The 23,380-nt window shown below is 55.4% G+C and overlaps 1 protein-coding gene across 1 annotated transcript in view; it reads right to left on the bottom strand.

Annotated features, from left to right (window-relative positions):
* ZFYVE28 (zinc finger FYVE-type containing 28) overlaps positions 1-23,380 on the bottom strand; it is a 113,734-nt gene that overhangs the window by 19,958 nt on the left and 70,396 nt on the right. Inside the window, exons 7-8 of the mRNA XM_060013081.1 lie at positions 20,409-20,510; positions 12,312-13,598 (exon numbers count right to left, since the gene is read on the bottom strand). Coding sequence (XP_059869064.1) covers positions 12,312-13,598; positions 20,409-20,510 — 1,389 coding nt within the window. The remainder of the gene's footprint in view (positions 1-12,311; positions 13,599-20,408; positions 20,511-23,380) is intronic.

The following is a 23,380-nucleotide window of genomic DNA, read 5'->3' as shown; positions in this document are numbered from 1 at the left end:
CAGGGAAGGAGCCTGGCCCTCACTGGTCAGTCCCTGTGGCCACGGGGTGGGGGCCAGGACAGCGACATGCACACAGAGAGAGAGTGGGCAGGCCCCTAAGGGTGGAGGCCTGCACAGCCGTCGGGGCACGTGTGGGTGTGGGGACGAGTGTGACATGAGAGCACACACGCTCAGGCTCCCGTGACCACGGGAACAGCAGCGGTCTCCACGTGCCGCACTCGTGCCCACCGGGGTCTCATTCACACACTGTCCCTCGAGGGATGGTTTCGGGCCTCATCATTTTCTTCTATAAAATGGGAATAATTACACCCACGTGGCAAGGACTAGGGACAGTGCGTTGAAAGCGGACGTGCCTGGCCTAAGACAAATGCTCCGGAAGCTGCAGTACTTTCCCACTGGATTCCCACAAGACTGGAGATTAAGGAAATAGAGCATTGAGTCCACAGCCAAAACAACACAGGGTTTTAACAAGGCACCGTCACACACAGATCCGCACTGTGGGATCCCGCGGCGCTCGGGGTGCAGTCCACCCCCCTGCCTCCCCTCCCTGGGGCCCTCACGGCTGCTGTTCCCATTCCACGAGGTCAGCAGGACCTCTGAGGGCCCCCAGGGAGATCACTGAAGGATAGCAAAGACTGCAGTTTGGTTCCAAATACTAAATGTAAACAAGACACTGAAAACCAGCTCATTTCCCGTTTCCTCTAGTTAAGCAGCACGACCACTGATGTCCCGTGAGATGAGCCGGTTGGAGGGAACAAGCATCCTTTGTGCTCTCCAGACTGTCTCCTGCCCACCTCTGTCTGAGCCCACAGGCTCCTGCCCTGCCCAGGCCCATCAGGACTCCCATCTGGGGAGACAGAAGCAAGTATCGTGTCATCAGAATCCCACCGGTGCCTATGCCAGATGGGGACAGTCACCAGGCAGCAGGGAGGGCTTCCTGGGGGAGGAAGCACGGCCTGGCAAGAGGCGTGACTCTACCGTCTATAAGTCCATGAAGACCCCAGCCGGGGGCCGCACGCGGGGCCCATGGTGCCCGAGGACTCCGCCTCCCCAGCCTTGGGCAGCCCCACCCGGCGCCTGCCACCTGTAAGTTCCGACCTGGTTCTGCTGCCTGCTACCCCTGCAGAACCGGAACCCTCACGGCTCCCCGCCTCCCTGCCTCCCCGCCTCCCCACCACCTTCCTGGCGCACTGCTTGTCCACTGCACACACGCCCCGTAGCCCTGCCTGTACCCGGCTGGGGCATTTCTCGCAGATTCTGGCCTCAGGGCCCACTTCCCCACAGAGCTGCTGATCACAGCATCTGAGAAGTACCGGCCTCCCTCCCCAGGGGCAAGGGCTTCTGCCCCCATCCCGGCCCCAGGGCCAGCGCCCAGGAAAACCAACCGGGAGCCGGGAAGAGGGCCTGGCTCTAAGGAGGTTAGGCCCCTGTCTGTGAAGTCAGGTGAGCACCTGCTACGGGGTTGGGGGTGGGGGCACATGAGGCCCTAGCTGGGTGCACCTGCCCTCGATGGGCCCTGGGCTGGTGGCACGGAGGGGAGGCCCTGCCGTGGGGAGGGCTCCCAGGGTGGGGCTGGGAAGTTAGGAGAGGTCAGACAGCTCAGGCTGAGGGCCTTCGGGCATCACTCCCCTGCTGTCTAGGCAAGAGAATGTAACCTCCCAGAACCTCAGTTTACTTGTCTGTAAAATGGGAAAACAGTAACCACCACCCACGGTCCTCTGGAGAAGGACTCACAGTGGGGGTGGGACGGTGGGTGCGCGAGTCTGCCTCGTGCTGTGTGGCCCTGGGTCTGTAACACGGGGCTAATCACAGCCTCTGCAAAGGGCCAGGGGTGCCAGCTGTGAGGCTGGGGGTGGGGGAGTGGCCTCAGGGCCACAGGCTCCCACCACCACCGTGGTCCAAGAGGCCAGCCCCAGAAGGTCATGCAGGAGCTGGGCATCAAGCAGGGCCCAGTCCAGGAGTGTCCGAGGTCTGCCCCAGGCTGGTCTGTGGGCACACGTCCCACTGTGACCACCTGGAGTCTCTGGTCATCACTATGGTGATCCAGAAGGAACGTTCCCTGCGACACTTGTGGGGAACAGCCAGGGAGCCGCAGCCAACCCCTCGTCACCAGGGACACTCTGCAGAGCCCTGAGGGGCTGCAGGAGTTCTGGGAACCTGCGGCTTCGCCAGACAGGGAGGACAGACAGCAGACACGCTGCCTGATGCCTGCTGTCTTCACTGAGCCATCCTGGCCTGGCAACTGACTGATGGCATGGCCTCAGCCAGCAGGGTGGACCTGGGCTCCGTCAGAGCCACTTCCCCCGTCACAGGTCACAGGCTGTGCTCAGAGGAGGAAGGCCACCCAGGCTGGTCCCCCTGGAGTCCAGAGGCAGGGAGAGCCAGCGGCTCCCAGGTCCATCTCATCCGCCGGCCACACCCCCCCCCCAGAGGTGGGTCTGTGAAACAAGGGGCAGCTCCTCCTCCAGAGCTGGGGAGGGCCTGATGCAATGGTGCCGTGTGAGGGAGGGTGGCAGCCCCAGCAGGTAGCCTCCTGTGTTGCTATGGCGACCCCTCCATGGATCCCACAGCTGCCCTGGCAGGTCCTACGCGTCCACCAGTCCCTGGCACATCTGCCTCTTCCAGCTTTGTTCACTCATGAGGTTACAGTGTTGCCAGGGCTCAAGGGGGTGGGGGGTATAGCAGAGCTGGGCAGGGCCCCAAAGCAGCTGCTGACACCCACCACCTACATCTAGTAAAGAAATTGAACTTGTAGCTAAAAACCTTTCCATAAAGAAAACTCCAGGCCCAGATGGCTTCACTGATGAATTCTAACTAATATTTAAGTCCGAAATAATACCACTTATACAAAAAATCTTCTGGAAAATTGAATAAGCAGGAATGTTCCCCAACTCATTTGAGGATCTCAGCATTACTCTGATACCCAAACCTTAAAAGGACATTACAAAGAAAGAAAAGTACTGCCCAACATCCCTCACAATCAGATGCAAAGTCCTTAACAAAATTTTAGCACATTGAAGCCAACAATACATGAAAAGGATAATACCTAGTGACCAAGTAAGGTTCATCCCAGGAATGCAATGGCTTAACATCTGAGTATCAGTCAATGTAATTTATCACATTAACAGACAAAAAATTAAAACTATACGACAATGCCAAAAGACGCAGAAAAGGTACTTGAGAAAAGTCCAGCAAACCGGGAATAGAAGAACTTCCTGAACCTGAAAAAGGGCATCTGTGAACATCCTACAGCCAACATCACACTTAATGGTAGATACTGAATGCCTTCCCTCTGAGAACAGGAACAGGGCAAACATGTCCTGTGTCAACTCTTCTGTTCAACGTTGTGCTTGGAGGTCCTCCCCAGTGCAAATGCAAGAAGAAGTAAAAGACATCTGATTAGAAAGGAGACATAAAACTGGCTTTATTCACAGGTGACAACATCTGTGTAGAAAATCTGATGAAATCTTCATAAAAACTACCATATCTAATAAAGTGAGTTTAGCAAGGTTGCAGGAGATAAGATCAATATACAAGAATCAAGTATCTCTATATAAGCAATGAACAACTGGAAACTGAAATTATAAAGCAATACCATTTACAACAGCATCAAAAATATAAAATACTTAGGGATAAATCTGGCAAAAGATGTGCAAGACCTCAACGACACAAACTATAAAACTTTGCTGAGAGAAATTAAAGACCTAAATAAATGGAGAAATATACTGTGTTCATGAATTTGAAGATTCAGTATTACTAAAGTGTTAATTTTCCCCTAGTTGATCTATAGATTAAACACAATTCCAAGCAAAGTCCTAGCAGGCTTGTTTATTTTTTATTTTTTTGGTAGAAATTGACAACCTGGTTCTAAAATTCATGTGAAATACAAAGGACCCAGAAGAGCCAAAACAACTTTGAAAAAACGGAACTAAGTTGTAGATTTATACTACCTGACTTTAAGGCTCATTTTAAAGCTACCATAATCAAGACAGTGTGATGTTGGTGTCCATATAGACAAACAGATCAATGGAACAGACTAGAAAATCCAGAAATATATGGTCAACTGATTTTTGACAAAGGTGCAAAGGCAATTCAGTGGAGAAAGGGTAGTCTTCAACAAATGATACTGGAATAATTGGCTATCCTTATGCAAAAACAAAATAAAACTTTGATCCATACCTCACACCATATACAAAATTAACTCATAATGGATCATAGACCTAAAAGTATAAAACTTTTAGAACAGAAGAAAAATCTTTGTGACTTTAGGTTATGAAAATAACCCTTAGATATGACTTCAAAATCACAATCCATGAAAGAAAAATGGATACATTGGACTTCCTCAAAATCAGGAAATTTTCCTCTTCAAAAGATACTCTTAGAATGAAAAGACAAGCCATAGACTGGGAGAAACAATCCGCAAATTATATATCTGATGAAGGACTTGTATACAGTATAAATAAAGAACTCTCAAAACTCAATCAGGACACAACACAATGAAAAGAAACAGCAAAAGGTCTGAATAGACACTTCACCAACGAGTATAGGCCGATGGCAGGTGAACACATGAAAAGGTGCTCAATGGCACGAGTCCTTAAGGAAATGCACATGAAAACTGCAATGAGACACTACTCACACCACTGGAACAGCTAAAGGTACGAAGCCTGACCATGCTGAGGGCTGGTAAGGCTGTGGAGGAACCGGAACTCTCATACGCTGCAGTTCATCGTACGACAGTTATATTTCCATAAAGCTGTTTAAAACAACTTTAAAATACCAGACTGTGTTCTCACCGTGCTTACATGCTACCGCCTCGGATGCCGGACCTTCCTCCCAGAAAAACATCACCTGCCCTGCTGCCCTCCAGAGCTCTCTGGGGTTCCCCACCCCTACCTCCTCTTGCCCCCTCTGCTCCTCTGGCACCTGGGCCCCTCTATTCAGGTCTCAGTGAAGTCACTGCCAGGGCAGGTGCTCGCTGAAGGAGCCGCCTGCACCCAGCCGGCACTCTGCGTCTTAGGGGTCAAGTTTATCTTCTCCGGGACCAGGGGCCTTGAAGGCCGGCACTGGGTGGGATCGTGAGGCGGGGCGGGTACGCTGGGGGGCAGCCGGGCCAGGAGCTGTCCTGGGTGCTGGGCTCAGCGCCCCTGCACCTGCCTCTCCCGCCCAAAACAGTGGCTGCTGCCCCGGCCAAGCCGTCCTCCCGGCCCAGAACACAGCAGCTCAACACCCAGCTGTGAGTTAGTTAGAAAGACTCCAGACGCTGGGGAGCCCATCTAGGAGGAGGGCAGCACCCCTCCCAGGACCCCCAGACCCAGCCCTGCCCTCCGACCCCAAGCCGGTACTCAGCCTGGCTTCTCTCTCACCCCGCGGGAGCCCCATCATCTGATGACAGTCATTAGGCCTAATCTGTTTTTCAAGCGTCTCATTAATTCCAAGTTCTCCTCTATTTTTAAACCGCTCAGTCATTCTCGTTTTTCCTTCCTGGGGTAGGAGGTGGGTGGGAGACCCCGGGGCTCCGCGTGGCAGCCGGGACACCTGCCACGGGGACAACGGCTTGCGCCCACTGCCCGGCCCCAGAGAGGCTCTGGCGACACAGCCGCGACGTGTCCACCCCGACACCGGGTGGGGGCGGGGGTGGGGCAGGAGCTGGTGCCCAGGGTCACACAGCCACCAGGAAGGGGTTAGGGTTAGATCCAGCCCCACCCTGTCCCCGCATCCCGGAGGTGGTCCCCTGCGGAGCCCCCAGCGGCCCCCAGCAGCGGGGCAGTCCTGAGTCTCGGCTCACTGAGCAGTCAGTCAGTCCAGGCAGTGCTCTGTCCCTTGGTTCACACCCCCTTTCCCTTGGGGGTGCCAGCTCAGGACGCGCGCCCCAGGACACCCCACACAGTCCTGACGGCCAGCACCAGAGGTCGTGGGTGTTGATCGTACACTGGAAAAGGATGCACATCCTTCCAGGCCATGGAGGCTGGTGGACAGCACTGGCCCTGGGACAGGGCAGGGGCTGACCGGCCCCTGACTCCATCTGCTGGAGGGAAAGTGGATTCAGTGAAGTGCGGACAGAGCAGGTCAGAAGTGCAGCCCTGGGCCTCTGGGAACGTTTCCCAGTGACAGAGACTCGCTCACCACATGCTGCTCGAGGAAGCTCAGCCGTGCCAGTGCATCCGGCCTCCCCCCGGCTGGGCGGCAAGGCCGGGCTGAGGCCCACAGGCACTCGTGGTGCAGCCTGGAGGGACCCAGGAGGATCCCAGCAGCCCCTCCGTACAGGGAAGCAGGCAGTGGCCTTGGGGGGCCGGAGCCCTGCTCCAAGGAACAGAGGATGTGGCCTCCTCTCTGTAGCCCCAGCTGCTCAGGGCTGGACCCAGGGTATCCCCAGGTCCCTGGGGTCCCCACCCCGGCAAAGCGCAGTGGAGCCTGCGTGGAAGCACCGGAGGGCTGCGGCTAGCAGGAAGGCGGGGCGTCCACCGGAGTCGGAGCCAGGCGGAAAAAGAGCAAAGTCGGCGAAGCACAGAGCTGTCGGCCCAGGACTAAGCAACGCTGCAACGTCTGCGACCACCCTGTCCAGCTGCCACCCCACCCGTGGGGAGTGAGAAAGTGGAGGTGAGGCCAGGAAGCAGTGAGACCGGTGATGGGGCGGCGAGGCGGCTCAGGACTGGTAGCGGCGAAGGCTGAGGCAAGTCCCAGCCCCGAACAGCAGTGGTGAGTAAGGGCCAGGGTGGGGGAGACGCGGAGGAGCCACAAGGAACGGAGGCACGCGCTAGCAAGAGGCCCTTGGCCCTCCTCAAGTCGCCGCCAGCCCACGGGCGCCCTTCCTCCCCTGGACCCCCTCCCGCTGCGTTCGCGCCGCAGGAACACACGCTCCACTGCCACCCCCCAGGCAGGCGAGGAAGCACCGCGCGTCGGAAAGGCCCCTCGAGGAGATGTCCCCAAGGTCCACCCTTTGCCATTACCACCACGCTCAGCAAGGAAGGAGCGCGTGGTCGGGGCACAGGTCGCCAGTTTAAGGGCAGAAGCTCAGAGGCCTGTGCCCTTCCAGGTTCCTTTCATTCTAACCAGAACGACAGCCAGGGAGGCCCACCGAGTGGGGAGGCAAAGGCACCGCCAGCCGCGGAGCTGAGTAACACAGAGCAGGCCGAGCTCACCGCGGGCACAAGCGGTGACGGTTCCTGAGCCCTGAGCCAGGGCCCGGGGTGGGCCTGCCCATGCGTCATGATGGCCCGCGGACCCGGCCCCCTGGCCCCCTCCAGTGGCCGGAGACAGCCTCAGAAGGCAAGCCGGCCCGGGCCTCTCACTACGCACCAGGGCAGAGCAGAGTTAACGGCAAAGAAGGAGACCCTGGGACACCAGGAGGCAGTGAGCGGAATGTCCCCCGGCACCGCAGACCCACTGGAGGGAAAGAGAGGCAGAGGACCCGAGTCTCTAGAATGCTCATGAATTTGATTACACAGAACATAACTGAAGACACGCCAACAAAGGAGACCAAAGGGCAAATAACAGTAACTGAAGACACGCCAACAAATGAGACCAAAGGGCAAATAACAACCTGGGGAAAGCGACCTGCAACAGACACCAGGCAGAAGGAACATTGCCAAGGCAGCAAGAAAGACACGAAAACCCAACTGGAAAACAGGCAAGAGACAGGCAGGGTCAATTTGCAGAAGAATCAGGAGGAAATGCTCAGGGACAGTGCTGCCGGGGGGGGGTGGGGGTGGGGGTGTGGGGTGTGGGTGTGTGGGTGTGGGGTGTGGGTGTGTGGGTGTGGGGGGTGTGTGGGTGTGGGGGGGGGGTGGGTGTGGGGGGTGGGGGGGCGGTTTACTGCTGAGGAAGGGAGTGTGACGGCAAGGGTCATGCCTTTGTTGGGGCGACTCTACTCCTAAGGGTGGATTCCCAGAGACAGACACAAAACCGTAAGGAGAGGGACCACAAGGCTAATCGACAAAATACGGAAATGGGAAAACGTACAGCAAGTTAGCGTTAAGTCCTACGAATACTGTGTTTTAATGAATTTTGCAGATAAATGATCATTAAATAATATTCAGTGAAAAAAATAATAAAAGTGAAAAAAATAACAAAACTGCTCACCAGATTTGGAATGGTTTTTATTTCCTTCTTTTACTCTTCTTTATGTTTTCATAAGTTTCTACAATGAGTGGGGACCACAATTGTAATTAGAAAAAAGCAAGAGTCAGTATTATTTTTTCAAGAAGGTTGGAAACTCACTTTAGTAAAAGACCCAAGAGGGAGCGAGTTTCCGTCCTCTAGACAAGTGAGCGCTCCTGCCAGCCTCGAGAGTGTGGACAGTTCTGACTGATGAGGTGAGTCTAGGCAAAAAACAGGAAGCTTTTAAAAATGCTAAGTTTTCCCCAAAAAAGGTTAATCTTCAAGCACGGAAAAGGTAAGAAAGAAAAGATCTGAAGGACACTGGGTTCTGAAACATTCTGCCCACGACTGTGCTGGGGCGACGTCCCCTACCCCGGGCAACAGCACGGCTGGAACCGGCCTGCGTGCGGCTGAAGACAGGGCCTGGGGGAACGTGCAGGGCTCTTCCCGCCCGGGCCCTTGCTCCAGGACCCACCTCCGGCCTGCGCCGTACCCCGGCAGCCCCGTCCTTCCACCTGGAGGCTGTGCGCTGCTTGTGTGGGAGGTGACACTCCAGGCGTCCTCGGGGAACATGGCCCCAAAAGCAGACTCGTGGTCGCGGCTTGGTGCGTCCCCTTCATGGCACCCGACTCAAAGGTGGCACAGAGGTCTGAGGCTGCACCCGTCTGACTCACGCACGGGGCCACACACGCGGTCACTCCTACTCCTGCGCATGGCAGGGGCCACAGGGGGACCTGCTGGACAGACAGCCTCATGGTCAGCTCAGGATGTTGGCTCGTCACGGCCGAGTGATGACCAAGCACGTCACCAGACAGACGGGCTCTCGCTCAGGCAGGTCAAGGGTGATGCCAGCCCCTCTAGGCACTTCGAGCCACGGCGGGTGCCAGCCTCTCCGGGGTCCGTCTCTCCGTCTGCCAGGGGCGGGGGGTCACCTGCACCCGACACAAGCCTGGCTGTGTTCATGGGAGGCTGTGCACAGATGATACTAACGCCAGCCAACGCCCGGGATCTCGCCGTCGGAGTTCTGGTGAACTTGCTGCCTGTGTGAGGCTGGTCTTCTGTGTCTGTCTGTTTCAACAGGCTGCTTTTGCCCCTCCGTTCGTGTTAGATCACGCTCTGCAAGGTTGGGCCGCCTCCCCCGCACCCTGCTCAGCCACCCAGGAACCCACGTGCGACGCGAAGGGATGACGCTCCCCATGTCTGCGCTGCCCGCGGAGGGCACGGGCGCCACCTGCTGACCTGATTCTCAGCTGCTCCTGGCGCGGTGCTGGGCCCCGGGCGCCGCTGTCCACGGTCCTGGCCCAAAGGCCTGGCTGCCCTGATCCCCTGGCCACCCTCAGACCCTCTGCACCTTGTGGAAATGCTTCCCTGGGAGATGGGAGCGTCTCCCGAGGCCTCCACGGGGGCTGTTTCCTTTTCTCAGCTCAGCTTCTGCATTTGTGCTAAGCCAGAGGAGGCCTGGGAAGCTGCCGGCCTGACGTGAACAAGCAGTGTCCACGGCGGGACACGTCAGGAAAGCAGGAGGGGGTTCCAGACAGAGTAAGTGTTCACTGACTGTCACCTGGACACAGCAAGAAAAGGGGGGCAGGTCAAAAGCTGGAAAGTCCACGTATCTGGTCAAAGAATTTGTGATGGCTTCATACCAGCCTCGTAGGAAAATGATCCCCTTACCAATCAACTCTGGGCCACTGAGCTGGAGGCCCTGAGGGAGGAAGCCGCTCCTTAGGTTGTGGACAAGAATTCATTCCGCTGGACATTATGATGTTGGGCTTGAACCTAAAAAATGGCCTCATCACAAAGAGCTGCTCATTGGGACTTCCCCGGTGGCCCAGTGGTTAAGAATCCACCTTCAAATGCAGGGGGTACAGGTTCGATCCCTGGTCAGGGAGCTAAGATCCCACACACCATGGGGCCACTAAGCCCGCGTGCTGCAACTACTGAGCCTGCACGCTCTGGACCCACGTGCCACAACTAGAGAGAAGCCCACACGCCGCAACGAAAGATCCTGCGTGCTGCAAGGAAGATGCCGCGTCCCGCAACTAAGACCCGACGCAGCCAAATAAATAAATAAATAAATATTTTTAAAAAAATAGCTGCTCATCACAGCGCCGTCTGTAAGAGCAAGACTGGAAACAGCCACGAGGCAGGTGGCAGGGCCTGACTACACGGTGGTCCAGCCACACAGTGCGGTCCCACATGGCTGAAACTGACAGTGGAGACACCTCTAGAAACTGTCATGGACAGGCCACAGGCCTTCAGGCTAGCAGGTCAGGAAAGCAAGGCAGAGAAGGACGAGGTCCTCTGCCAAAGAATGGGAGCGGAAAACATGTGCCCGTGTGTGTGTCCGTGTGTGTGTGCCCGTCCGTCCGTGTGTGCCCGTGTGTGTGCCCGTCCGTCCGTGTGTGCCCGTGTGTGTGTCCGTCCGTCCATGTGTGTGTGCCCGTGTGTGTGTGTACATCCTTGCTTCTACTTTTTAAATTGAAGGATAAATTATAAAAAATTGGAAAACTGTAACTTTAGCAGAGAAGGAGAATAAGGTAGAAAGAGATTTCTCTAGATACATCTTATTTTGTAGATCTGGCCGGGAACCATGCAAATTTTTCACATAATCATAAAGTTAAATTAAATGCAAATGGAAATCTCTATACAGCCCATGCTAAATGGAGCAAATTAACCTGCTGTGGGTAAGACTTGGGCACGACCTCAGACACAGAATGATTTCAAGTGAGGTGAAGCAGCCACTCAGCTGTGTATTCTAGTGGGATACGCCTGGAGATCAAAAGAACTGTTAAAAAAATCTCAGACGATGACAAGTATTTGTGAGGATGTGGAGAAACAGGAGCCTCGCACGTGACCAGGGAATGAGAACTGCCGGTGACAGCTCCTCAGCACGTAGAGGCTCCGTGTGAAGCACTAATTCTCTCCTAGAGACACCCAAAGAACGGAAACTCACAACCACACAAAAACCTGTACACAGATGTTCACAGCAGCATTACTCAATGATAACCAAGAAGTGGAAACGACACACCCGCCCATGGACAGATGAACCAAATGTGCTCCAACCGTACAGTGGAATATTATTCAGCCATAGAAAGGAAATCCTGATACCTGCATGAAGGGGGGTGAACCTTGAAAACATCATGCTCAGCAAAAGAAGCCAGACACAAAAGGTCACATAACGAGGGATTCTACTTCTATGAAACGTCCAGAACAGGCAAATTCACAGAGCCAGAAAGTAGATTCGTGGCTGCGAGGGGCTGGGGGGTGCCTACAGAACCCACACAGAAGAGGCTGCGGCGGAGCCTCGGAGTTCAGCTCGAGAAGGAAGAGCGGCCCTGAGCCCCACGGGCTCCCGGCCAGCCCCTGCCCGCTGCTGGAGGAGCTGGCCACACGCCGCTCCAGGAAGAAGGGGGCAGTGGCTGCACAGGCCTGCAAGGCGTCTGCCCCTGCACCCAGAGGGCCCCTCCCTGCTGACCTCTGTGCACAGCTCCCACGGCTGCGGGCAGCGGCCTGTCCAGCCTCCGGGCTGAGCCCCCTCCTCTCTCCATCCTCCCACCTCCCTTCGCACACAGTGAAGCCAGGATGGGAGCCTGCGAGGCAGGGTCTGGTGAGAGGACAGCGCAACAGCCACGTGTGAGGCCCCGAGGCTGAGCCCGGCTCCTCCTTTCCCACGTCCGGGATGGGGGCCGGGGGCATGTGGTGGGCACCGGGGCAGTGCTGGCTGAATCTGCTTCAATCAGGATAAGCCCCGGGGGTGGGGCGGGGGAGGAAGAGCTGCCGTGAGCCAGTCGTGTAGGAGCCAGGGTGTCACAGAGCCCTGCCCGCTCAGCTGCCTCTGGGGGAGAACAGGGTCCTGGGGGCACTGCCCGAGAATCTGCCCCAGGGTGGTCTCGGGATCCCACCGCTGCCCCCGGGGCAGGGCTGAGGGTCTCTGTGGCTAACCGCGGCCCACGGGAGCTGCCACGCCGGTCAGGTGGGTGCTGGGGCCCAGCCCCGGCCGGTCCACACACGCCGGTCACACCACAGCAGTGAAAAGGGGCGAACCGAGGGCCCGAAGCTGCGCCCACTCACCTGAAGGCGCCCGTCACGCCAGAAACGGGGCGGTCGGGGCTACGAGGGGCGCTTCTCGGTTGGATGTGGCAACTGGGTCCAGGAGGGCCTGACCAGCAGCTAAACCGACTAGAGGTGAGTCCAGGGGCCAGAGCGGCTCTTACCTGGAGCCCGGCAGGTGCTGGGCCTCCTCCCCGGCCGCCCCTCCACGCCGACTCTCCTCCCCGGCCTCCGAGGGCTGCCGGGCCTCAGCCTCCTTTTGCTCACTCGCTCCGCCGCCCCCTCCAGGCAGCCCGTCTGCCGCGTCCACCTGGGGCCCTGAGGTGTGTGCCAGGCACTTGTCGGAAGTGGGGGCTTTGGGCTCCTGCCCGCCGGGGGCGTCTTCGGAGGGCCCGGGGTCTGGGACGCCCAGCGCCGTGGGCAAGGCCTCCGGGGCAGGCCGGACCTCCAGCAGTCCCGCGGCCGAGCCCTTGGCGCAGGCCTTGGCGGAGCCCACGTAAGAGGAGCGGATGACGCTTCCCGAGCCGCACTTGCCGCGCAGGCTCTCCGCCGCGTCCTCCCTGCTGCCCGCACAGCCCCTGCAGCACACGCAGGAGTTCAGAAGGCTGTTGGCAGCCGTGGCGCTGAGTTTGTGGGGGCCGCCCTCCGGCCCCTCGGCCGCCGGCTCCCCCGGGGAGACGCCGTTTCCGAGGACTTCTGGGTTGGCGAGGGCAGAGTCCAGGGAGCTGGGCGACTTGGGGTTGAAGATGACCGTGGCCGAGAGCTTCATGCCCCCCGTCCGGTGGGCGATTAGCTCGGCCGTCTGGGCGTCCTCCGCACTCGCCTCCCAGCCATCCAGCTGCGGCTGGGAATCCGGGCAGCTGCAGGAGCCAGGGCCCACTGCCCGCGTCTGGTCGCCCTGCACGCCGTTGCTGCCGCTGAGGTCCTCCGCCGTCTCGGCTGCGGCGGCTGCTCCGGCCCCCGCCCCTCGGCTCTCCCCGCCCCGCCCTCTCTCCTGGGGGCCGCCCGCCCGCCCACACCGGCCGCCCGGGGGCTCTGCCGCCCCGTCCACATCCTCCATGAAGAACACCCTCCCCTCCTCTTCGTCGCTGCCCGGCGGCAGCCGTGGTCCGCCCGGGGATGCCTGCCCGAGGGCACCGCGCTCGGCGCCCGGCCCGTGCGCGGGGGACTGGCAGGCATTGGGCGGGGACAGGAGAGAGGACATCGCGTCCCCAGCCCTGTGCACCATTCGGCTGAGCTGCTCCAGCTCCTGGTCGTCGTCCTGCACGGAGCACGCCAGCTCCGCCTCTGCGTGCCTGGGCTCCGCCGGGCCGAGGGGTGCGGGCAGGGCGGGCTCCAGGGCAGGGGGCACCGGGGTGTCCGCCCGGATGGGGAACTCCACGTCTTGGGAAATACAGAGGTTCCGTTCCAGCGTGTGAAGCTCCTCCTCGGTCAGGGTCCGCAGCAAATCCCTACAAGCGTCAAGACAGAAAGGAAGAGTGTCGGTCCCAGAGGCCACACCAGCCCCCAGGCCGAGTGGGCTCGGCACCAGCAGGAGAGCAACACGGTGTCCACTGCCTGCAATTAACCTCCCACCATGTTGCTTCCTCCACCAAAAGAGGTGCGTCTCCAGGGGTCCCCTGGGCCGCGGGTCAGGACAACAGCCGTGTGGGTGGCTGACGGTGATTCTAGAATGTGCCCTTCCTTAAAAATGAGACTCTGAACTCTCTTGCTGAAAACCCTGATTCTTCGTGATAATATGTTAATAAATTAATAAAATAAAATTGTATTAATAAAATTATAAATTATTAATCAATACATCAATTAATAAAAACTTTCAGGAGTGAAAGGATATATATTGGTTTATATATAGATTTTCATCCTTTGCTTCAACAAATATTACTGAGCACTGCCTATGTGCCAGGCCCTGGGTGACACACAGGAAGACTGGCATGGTCCCTGCTGAGCAGGTTCCGTAGGAAGAGACAGATAATAAACATTTACAAGGGAAGACTGAAGTACAATAATGACCACGGCAGCCAAGGAAGGAGCCACCAGAAGGGGGCACAGCAGGGCGCCTCCCCTGGGGGGAGCGGCATTGAACCGACACCCAAGGTGGAGTGACTCTAATGACAAGGACGGGGATGAGCCCAAAGTGGGTCCCACAGGCCGGTGTATGCTGCTCTCCGCCGGGAAGAGCTCAGGCCTGAGGTCTTAGCGCCTGGTTCAACATCCCAGTGCAGTCGGGGAAGCACGTGGAAAGGTGCACTTCTCAGAACCGCTCAGCTGTGGGTCTTCATAAACTGAACACACCCTGCCAACAGCACCCAGATCGAGAAATACAGCACGACCTGGGCTCCCAGGCGCCCCCCACGTGCCTTCCTGGTCACGATCCCGACTACCACAGCGGTGGCCTCCCCTGTTCTCCTTCTCTAGATAGACGGCAACCTGCGGTCTGCACTCCTCCGTGGCAGGCATGTTTGCCAGTGCTATGTTTGTGCAGAGGTGCCAGACGAAACACAGGACACCCAGTTAGACTGGAATTTCAGATAAACAGCAAATACTTTTTAGAGTAAGTATGTCCCAAATGGCCCCCACTGGGGACATATTTACACTAACAAAGTATTATCGTTTATCTGAAACCTAAATTTAATTGCACACTTTTTTTTTAAACCTTTATGTGCAATTACATTTTATTTTTCCTATGCCTTTGTTTTTCGTTTTTTTTTTTTTGGGTGCTCAGCTTGTGGGACCTTAGTTCCCCCGACCAGGGATTGAACTTGCACCCTTGGCAGCCGAAGCGCAGAGTCCTAACCACTGGACCACCAGAGAACTCCCTTAATCGCATATTCTGTTTCCCTTTGCCAGCTCTGACAACCCTCTCTGGTGAGATTCGCGGTCGTTGTAGATCATTCCGTCTCCTGGTGGAAACGCATCGCAGTTCACCTCTGAAGCTGTCCCACCCCGGAGGGGCCCTGGCTGCCAGGGACCCACATCTTTGAGTCCCTGTCCTGGGGAGCATGGGGTGTGTTTCTGCAAGCACACGTGCTGAGTGCTGGTGAGGGGTGTGTCCCCGCCGACAGCCCACAGGGTCCGCTGACAGTTCTGCATGCCCCACACCCTCATGGGCACTTGCACTTTTCCACTTCATCGTCTCTGGTGAGTGTGCAGTGGTATCTCGTCGTGGTTTTAAACTGCTTTATCCTGCTCGTTCAGGAGGTCGTGCACCCATTTATACGCTGATGGACCCTTAGACAGCCTCTCTGAAGTGCCTGTTCAGGACTTTCACCCATTTTTTATTGGGTTAACTGTCTGTTTCTTACCGACTGACAGGAGTTCTTTATGTATTGTGGATCTCAGTTCTTTATTGGATGTTGTGTCCAACTCTGCGGCCTTTTAACTCTCCCAAAGGTGTCTTTTGACGAACTGAGGTTTTAAATTCCAGCAAAGTTCAAAATGTCATTTTATTCTGTGATTAGTGCTTCTGTGCCCTGGTGAAGAAATCTTTGCCAACTCGGAGATCACAAAGATGTAGTCGATGGTTCCCTCTGAAAGCGTTCTTTTACTTTTCAGGTTTGTATCTGCAGTCTACCTAGAACTGACGTGTTCATAGGAGTGTATCACGGACCTTTGTCCTCATACGGATATTTGCTGATTCAGCCACTCATTGGAAAAAGCCAACCGTTCTCCACTGTTGTGCTGTCACCTCTGTCATGAATCATGTGTTGGTCGCACCAGACCCTCTGTTCCGTTGAATGCCCCGTGCACTACATCTCTGCCGGTACGACTACAGCTATACGGCAGGAAGTGTCTCCAGCTCTGCTCACTTTTATAATGAAGCACACCCGGCAGAAATGCACACATACGTTCACAAGCTCGGTCACACCAGCACCGTCTGGAAACTACCCAAAAACCATGAAGAGCAGAACATATAAATAATATTCTTCTTCTTTGTCCTTTTTCTCCAGCAATCTTTTTCTTCTTGGCTGTTCTAGGCCCCTTGCCTTTCTATAGGAATTTTAGAATTAGTTTGTCAATTTCTGCAAAAGAGAAAACCTCCTGAGATTTTGATTGAGGTTGCATTGAATTCATAGATTAATTTGAGAATCACTGATATCTTCTCAATATAAAGTTTTCCACTCCCTGAATATGGGATAGCTATTTATTTAGGTCTTTAAAATTTTGTATCAAAAACATTTTGTAACTTTTGGTGGAGGTCTTAGACATCTCACATTTATGCTAATTAATATTTATTGACACCATTGTAGATGATATTTAAATTTTTTATTGTGATAAAATACTTATAAAATTTACCATCTTAACCATTTTAAGTGACAGTTCAGTGGTATTAAGTACACTCATATTGTTGTGCAGCCGTCACCACCATCCACCCCTGTAACAATTTCATCTTGTAAAACTAAAACTCTGTCCTCATGAAACAATAACTCCCTGTTCTCCCCTCCCCCAGCCCCTGGCAACCACAGTTATGCCTTTTGTCTCTATGATTTTGAGGACTCCAGGGACCTCATGTAATCGGAATCATACATTATCTGTCTTTTTGTAGCTGGCTTATTTCATTTAGCATGTCCACAAAGTTCATCCACATTGCAGCATGCGTCAGGATTTCCTTCCTTTTTAAGGCTGAATAATATCCCAGTGTATGGCTGGACCATGTTTTGCTTACCCATCTATCCGTCAACAGCGGCTTCCATGTCTTAGCTATTGTGAAGGATGATGCTATGAATACGAGTGTACAAATATCTCTTCAAGATGCTTCTTTCAATTCTTTTCGGTATAAACCCAGAAGTGGAACTGCCGGATCATACGGTAGTTCTATTTTAATTTTTTGAGGAACCTCCACAGCAGCTGCACCGTTTTACATTCCCACCAACAGTGCACAAGAGTTCCAATTTCTCCATATCCTCCCCAGCACTTGTTTTCTGTTTCTTTGATAGTAGCCTTCCTCGTGGGTGTGAGGTGGTGTCTCATTGTGGGTTTGATTTGCGTTTCCCTGACGATCGTGATGTTGAGCATCTTTTCACGTGCTGGTGGCCATTCACGTGTCTTCTCTGGAGACATGTCTGTTCAAGTCTTTTGCCCATGTGCATCAGATCGTTAGGCTTTTTGTTGTTGAGTTTTAGGAGTTCTCTATATAGTCTAGATACTAACCTCTCACCAGATATACGATACGCAGATATCTTCTCCCATTCTATGGGTTGCCTTTTTACTCTATTGTAGTGTTTTTTGATGGACAAAATTTTGAAATTTTCACAAAGCTCAATTTGTCTATTTTTTTCTTCTGTTACCTGTGCCTTTGGTGTTACATCCAAGAAGTCACTGCCAAAATGCAATCTCATGAAGCTTTTGTCCTATGTTTTCTTCTAAGAGTTTTATAGTTTTACCTCTTACATTTAGGTCCTTGATTTTGAGTTAATTCGTATTTATATGGTGTTAGGTAAGGGTCCAGCTTCATATGTGTGTATCTCTTATCAGATTAAGGAAATTCCCTTCTATTTCTAATCTGCTAAGAGATGTTTTCATCATAAAATAGGCATTAGTCTTTCAAATTATTTTTCTGTAACTTTCAAAATGATTTGGTTTTTCTTCCTTTTTAAAAAATTAATACAGAAAAATTGATTTTCAAATGTTAAACCATGATGTATATAATTTAAACTCCACAAGACAATTACTGTTTTGTACAGCGCAGATTCATTTATGTTCATTCACATCAGGGTCTTAAGTCTCTCCTGTGCTTCCACATTCCCATCTGAGATTTTATTCCTTTGCAGGAAGAATTCCAATTAGTTTTTCTTTATGTGCAATCTGTTCATAACAAATTTCTTCAGCTTCGTGTTTCTGAAGAACCCACTACATCACCTGCATTTTTTTTTTTTTTTTTTCCGGTACGCAGGCCTCTCACTGTTGCGGCCTCTCCCGTTGCGGAGCACAGGCTCCGGACGCGCAGGCTCAGCGGCCATGGCTCACGGGCGCAGCCGCTCCGCGGCATGTGGGATCTTCCCGGACAGGGGCACGAACCCGTGTCCCCTGCATCGGCAGGCCGACTCTCAACCACTGTGCCACCAGGGAAACCCCACCTGCATTTCTGAAGGATATTTTTCCTGGTTGTAAAATCCTGACTGGCAGCTATTTCCTTTCAGCACTTTATTATATTTTTTAAAATATTTACTTATTTATTTTGGCTGCGCCAGGTTGTGGCACGAGGGGTCCTCGTTGCCACATGTGGGATCTTCGTTGCGGCGAGTGGGATCTTCTTCTTAGTTGTGGCATAGGGGATCTTTAGTTGCAACATGGGGGATCTTTAGTTGTGGCATGCAGGATCTTTTAGTTGCGGCATGCATGCAGGACTTAGTTCCCCGACCAGGGATCGAACCCGGGTCCCCTGCATTGGGAGTGCGGAGTCCCAACCACTGGACCACCAGGGAAGTCCCGCTTTCAGCACTTTAAATATATATCATTTCATTGCCTCTGGCTTCCAGAGGACAGCTGTTGATGTACACTCTTTTCAAAGTAATATGTCCTTTTCCGCTAGCTGTGTTTAAGCTTTTTTCTTTGTTTTCAGCAATTTTACTGTGATATACCCAGATGTGCCTGTGGAATCTGTGGACAGAGATTTTTTCTTCAATTTTGGAAAATTCTTGGCCATTATTTCTTTGAATACTGCTTCTGCCCATTTTCTCCATTCCTTCCTTCTGATTCCAGTTATGTGCGTCAGCCTTTTGAGTACGTCACACGTCTCTGACGTTCTGGACTCTTTCCCTGCCCAAGTCCCCAGCATCTGGTGTCTCCCCCCTCCCCCTCCCCCCATGGCCACTCCCAGCCGTGGCCCAGGCCACACGCTTCCCTTCCTGGCCCAGCGTCGTCCATCCTCTCCCCTCCTTCCTTGTCTCCTCTCCCAGCCGGACACCCAGAGAGGGCAGGAGCCTCGGCCTCTGGGTCCAGGATCAGGTCCTGCTAGGGACACTCAACTGTGGCTTGCCCACCCTGTGCCCACTGACCCTCCAAGGACCCCCCGGGTCACTCCTCACTGGATTCAGAGCACGTTTGGCTCGCGATGGGGCAAAGGGCAGTTTAGAGCAGGCTTCTGTGCTCTCTGGCCCCCAGAAAGGACAGGCACCAGCAGAGGAAAGCCACCCTAGGCTGGGAAGTCCCGCCAGACCCAGAAAGGGCGTGGCAGGGGTCCACGGGGTCAGCCCTGGACCGACAGCCTGGGAAGGGGGCTTCTCGGAGACCAGGGACCGTGGTAGGAAAGACCTTGGCGTCTGAGGCCACGGGGCCAGGGAGCTGCTCAGAGGACATGCGGCCACAGCCCCCTGCGGTCCCATCCCCGCAGGAGCCGGGCCCTGTCAGCTCACAGAGGTCACCAGCAGTGAGGGCTCCACACAACTTGACGTGAGGTTTCTCAAGGGAAGGCTGAGGTCAGGGGTGCTGGCTGGAGGGCCAGCTGCTGAAGGGCAAGGGAAGCCCTCAGGGCAGAGCTCGGTTACCCAGGCCAGACGTCACAAGCCCACAGGACAGCACAGATGGTGCCAACGCCACCCAGGGATGGTCGGGGGGTGGGCAGGATGAGCCACAGCATGTGGGCACCCGCTGGTCACTCAAGAGAACTGAGCACTTCACCCCCTAAACTAGTCAAAGAACTAGTAACAGCCCCCAACCTGGGCGCCAGCCCCAGCCAACGTGCAGGGCGTGGCCTGGCCCAGGGGGATGTCCTCCCCTCACAGGCTGCGTGGCCCTGGTCCGGCCCACACCACCCCGGTTTCAGGGCCTCGCCTCTAAGATAGGCCCCATCTGTCTCGCGGGGCCACGGAGACGTTTCTGTGAGAAACCAGAAGAGGGCCTGGCTTCCAGGCCCTTAGCCAGGGCAGCCGCTGTCTTAGGACCGGACATCTGCGTAAAGGTCTTAACGCTACCGGCCAAGAACAAAGAACTTGTTCTGTGAGGGAGGAAGGGTGTGGGGTTAAAGGAGCTCCAAGCAGTAGAAACCAGGAGCCGACGACAGAGACCAAGGTCCCAGCACCCCCGAGGTGGACAGAAGGTAAAGAATCAGCTCACACGGAAGTGTGCGGTTTACCACCCTCTAAGGCTCGGCAGGGACAAGCTACCCACCCTTGAGGGGTCCAGTAAAGGCAAAGCAAGACCAGCCTTGTCCAGAGAGGCCATTGCCAACCCCCAGGAGCAGTCACAGAAGGGAGGGGGCGCAGAGGCAAACACCGCCCTCCCCTCCCCTCCCTCACCCCCCCACACCCCCACACCCCGCCAACCTGATTTTCCGCAGCAAGGTGTGGAAGGGCCGGAAGAGCTCGGACATGTCCTCTGCCTTGCGGTCCAGGTTCAGGGGTCCATCCGCATAGACCACGAGGCCACTGCATCCAAGACAGAAAGCCAGCCTGACGTCAAGTCCTGCAGCCGCGTGGCCAGCCCAGACCACACCCTGCACATGCTTCCCCTCTGCGATCGAATCGTAAATAAGTTTAGAAAAAAGCAGTGAAAATTATGACCCAGATTTTATCCTCTTTCGAAGTTGATTAGCCTACGTCTGTTTGAGGGATCATAAAATAATGATAAAAACATGGCTGCACACCTCCCAGCCGCAATCAGATAAATCAGCATCAAGGTCTGTTGCTAACATCTGCCTCCTTGAAAATGGAAACACTGGATTTGTGTTTAAATATACCACAAATGCAGAGGTTGGTGAGAACTGGCCCTGGAACCATCTACTCCAAAAGGGAAACAGGAGTTGGAGGTGAAGCCCAGCCCGGCCCCCCACCAGCGTGGAGCCCTGACCCCAGGGCTGGCCCCTGGGGGTGTGGGTCCTGCAGGAGCACGGCGCAGACAGGGCGAGATTTTTCCAGACAGCGCCCCGCAGGCTGTCCTCCCAGCTCTCCCAGCTCTCCCTCGTGCCGTCCACACGCCCCAGGTCCGGGGGCTGCCCGAGACTTTCCGACTCACACTGGCCACAGGCTCTCGCGGTTCCCGGCCCCGCCAGGCTGTGAATGTCGTGTCCCGGCCGCGGTCTCCAAAGCCCCCTTCCCCTCCCAGCACTCTGGCCCACGGTCAGGCACCCTTCAAGCGGGGGGCAGCCTCCTGTCACCCCTCAGGCAGGATGGACCCTCCTGCTGGGCGTCCCCGTGCCTCGAGAGGACCCCCTTCACTGGACTGGGCCCCACGGCCCACCTGACTCTGCCCAGATGCCAGCTCTGGGCACCCCGATTCCGCGGCAGGGGGTCCCGTGTTCACCTCCGTAGCCACAGCCCCACCCATCTCCAGGCGCATGACCATCATTCCAGACCCGTCTCTCGGAGAGAGGACCTATCCCTGAGGACCCTTCTCTGGATGCCTCCTGCACCTCTTGGGTGCCCAGGGACCGTCCACCCGTGAACACGGGCCTGTCCCCTCGCGGCCCCATGGAGCATAGGTCGGCGCCTCGGGGGCCTGTCTGTGTAAATGAGGAGCCGCTGGCACATCTCTGAGGACGAACAGGATCTTATTTCAGGCCTCAGGGTCTGGTCACCCATCCAGCTGGGAGCCCCCATTACTTCTGGAAAACACCCAGTTCAGTGAGAAAAACTGAAAAACAAAGTTGAACGAGGAGACTGTTTTCCCCTAAAAAAAGGTTGGTTTCGTGGGCAAAAAGATTTCCTTTTTTTCTAAAAACAGGAAAAACATGGGCTGTGAGGCCCCCCTGGGGCACACCTGGCCGTGACCAGCATGACCAGTGGCCTCCAGGCCCCGAGGAGAGACCAGCTCGAGGGCCTGTGTCCTGAGCCAGCGGAGGGCAGAGGGCACGGCCGGGCCTCCATTCCTTCTGGGCTGATTCACGGATCTTCCATGAGCTAACAGTCATGGTTCAATTAACCGTGTTTGAGGGACGATTTCCCAAGGCAGAGCCTTAACTTGGTGGGTAAATGCGGTGGTCTCAGTGCAAAGGCAGAGTGAAAACAGGCAGAAGAAAGAGTTTGGGTAATCCTGGCCATCTCCTCTTTCAGAAAGCAGCGACGGGGGCAGGGAGGGACCCTGTCTCCTCTCCTGGGTCCTGGGGAGGCCTGGGCTGCCCCCCAGTGAGCAAGCAGGGTCCCTCCTGCCCAGCACGGCCTCCATGGAGCTGCGAGCCCCGGAAAAGAATCCATTCAGCAGGAGAGGTCTGTGCACAAACCCCTAAAGCCACCGTGCCCACCCCCTCTGGTGGGAGACTGGGGGACCTAGGCCATTCCCGCGGCTCTGTCCAGCGGTGCTCGCATGCGCCGGAGCACCCAGGGTTCCCTCCCGCTCAGCAGCTCCGGGAAGTGACGCCAACCGCCAGGACAGGCAGAGAGGAGGTCGTGGGGCGGCCATGTTTCTGCATCCCCACGACGGGGCACCCCTGCGGACAAGGGTGAGGCTGGTCTTCGTGTCCCAGGAGGAGCTCAGCAGACACCTGTTCAGTGTCCAGCTGGCCCGGGTGCTGATGCAACGGCCGGGGGTGGGAAGGGGAGATGGGGGGAACCAGGCCTGGAAACAAGCCATCAGGGGGAGAGCTGCAGCCCCACAGGGCGGGTGACCCGGGCATCGCGCCCGCTCAGCCCACATCCATGCAAGGCAGCCCCACAGTGGAGCCTGGCAGGCACGTGGCTGGGCCCGGGGGGGCCCCGGCATAACGCGGGGGACGGTGAGGGGTCGGCCCAGGTCCAGCTCGCGTGGGCCGGGGGAGCACGCCCGGCATGGAGGGAGGGCCCGCCCCACCCCCACTCTTTAGGTGTCTTTCACTTTCTTGGTAATGTCCTTTGATGCACAGATTTTAAATTTTGATAAAGTCCAATGTATTATTTTTAAAAATTTGTTGCTCATGCTTTTGGTGTCAAATCTAAGATTCCACCACCAAATCTCAGAAGACGAAGATTCACCTCCTCATAGCCACACGACTATATATAAAATAGATAACTCCTAAGGACCTACTGTAGAGCACAGGGAACTCTCCTCAATGCTCCGCAATGACCCATATGGGAAAAGAACCCAGAAAAGAGTGGGTGTATGTGTGTGTGTAACCGGTTCCCTTTGCTGTGCACCTGAAGCTAACAAAGCATCGTAAACCAGCCACACTCCAGCAAAAATTAACTTAAACATAAGAAAAAGAAGAAAAGAGAAAGGTTCACCCGTGTGTTGGTCAGAGTTCTCCAGAGAAGCGTGACCAGCACACATGCGCGCGTGCACGTGCTCACGCACACACGCACGCGGCTGCACGAGGTGAACGTACTTA

This window comes from Delphinus delphis, chromosome 5 (genome assembly GCF_949987515.2).
Source record: "Delphinus delphis chromosome 5, mDelDel1.2, whole genome shotgun sequence".
NCBI classification, from domain to species: domain Eukaryota; kingdom Metazoa; phylum Chordata; class Mammalia; order Artiodactyla; family Delphinidae; genus Delphinus; species Delphinus delphis.
The sequence above is the reverse complement of the archived record's forward strand: the minus strand, read 5'-3'. Positions and strand labels throughout refer to the sequence as shown.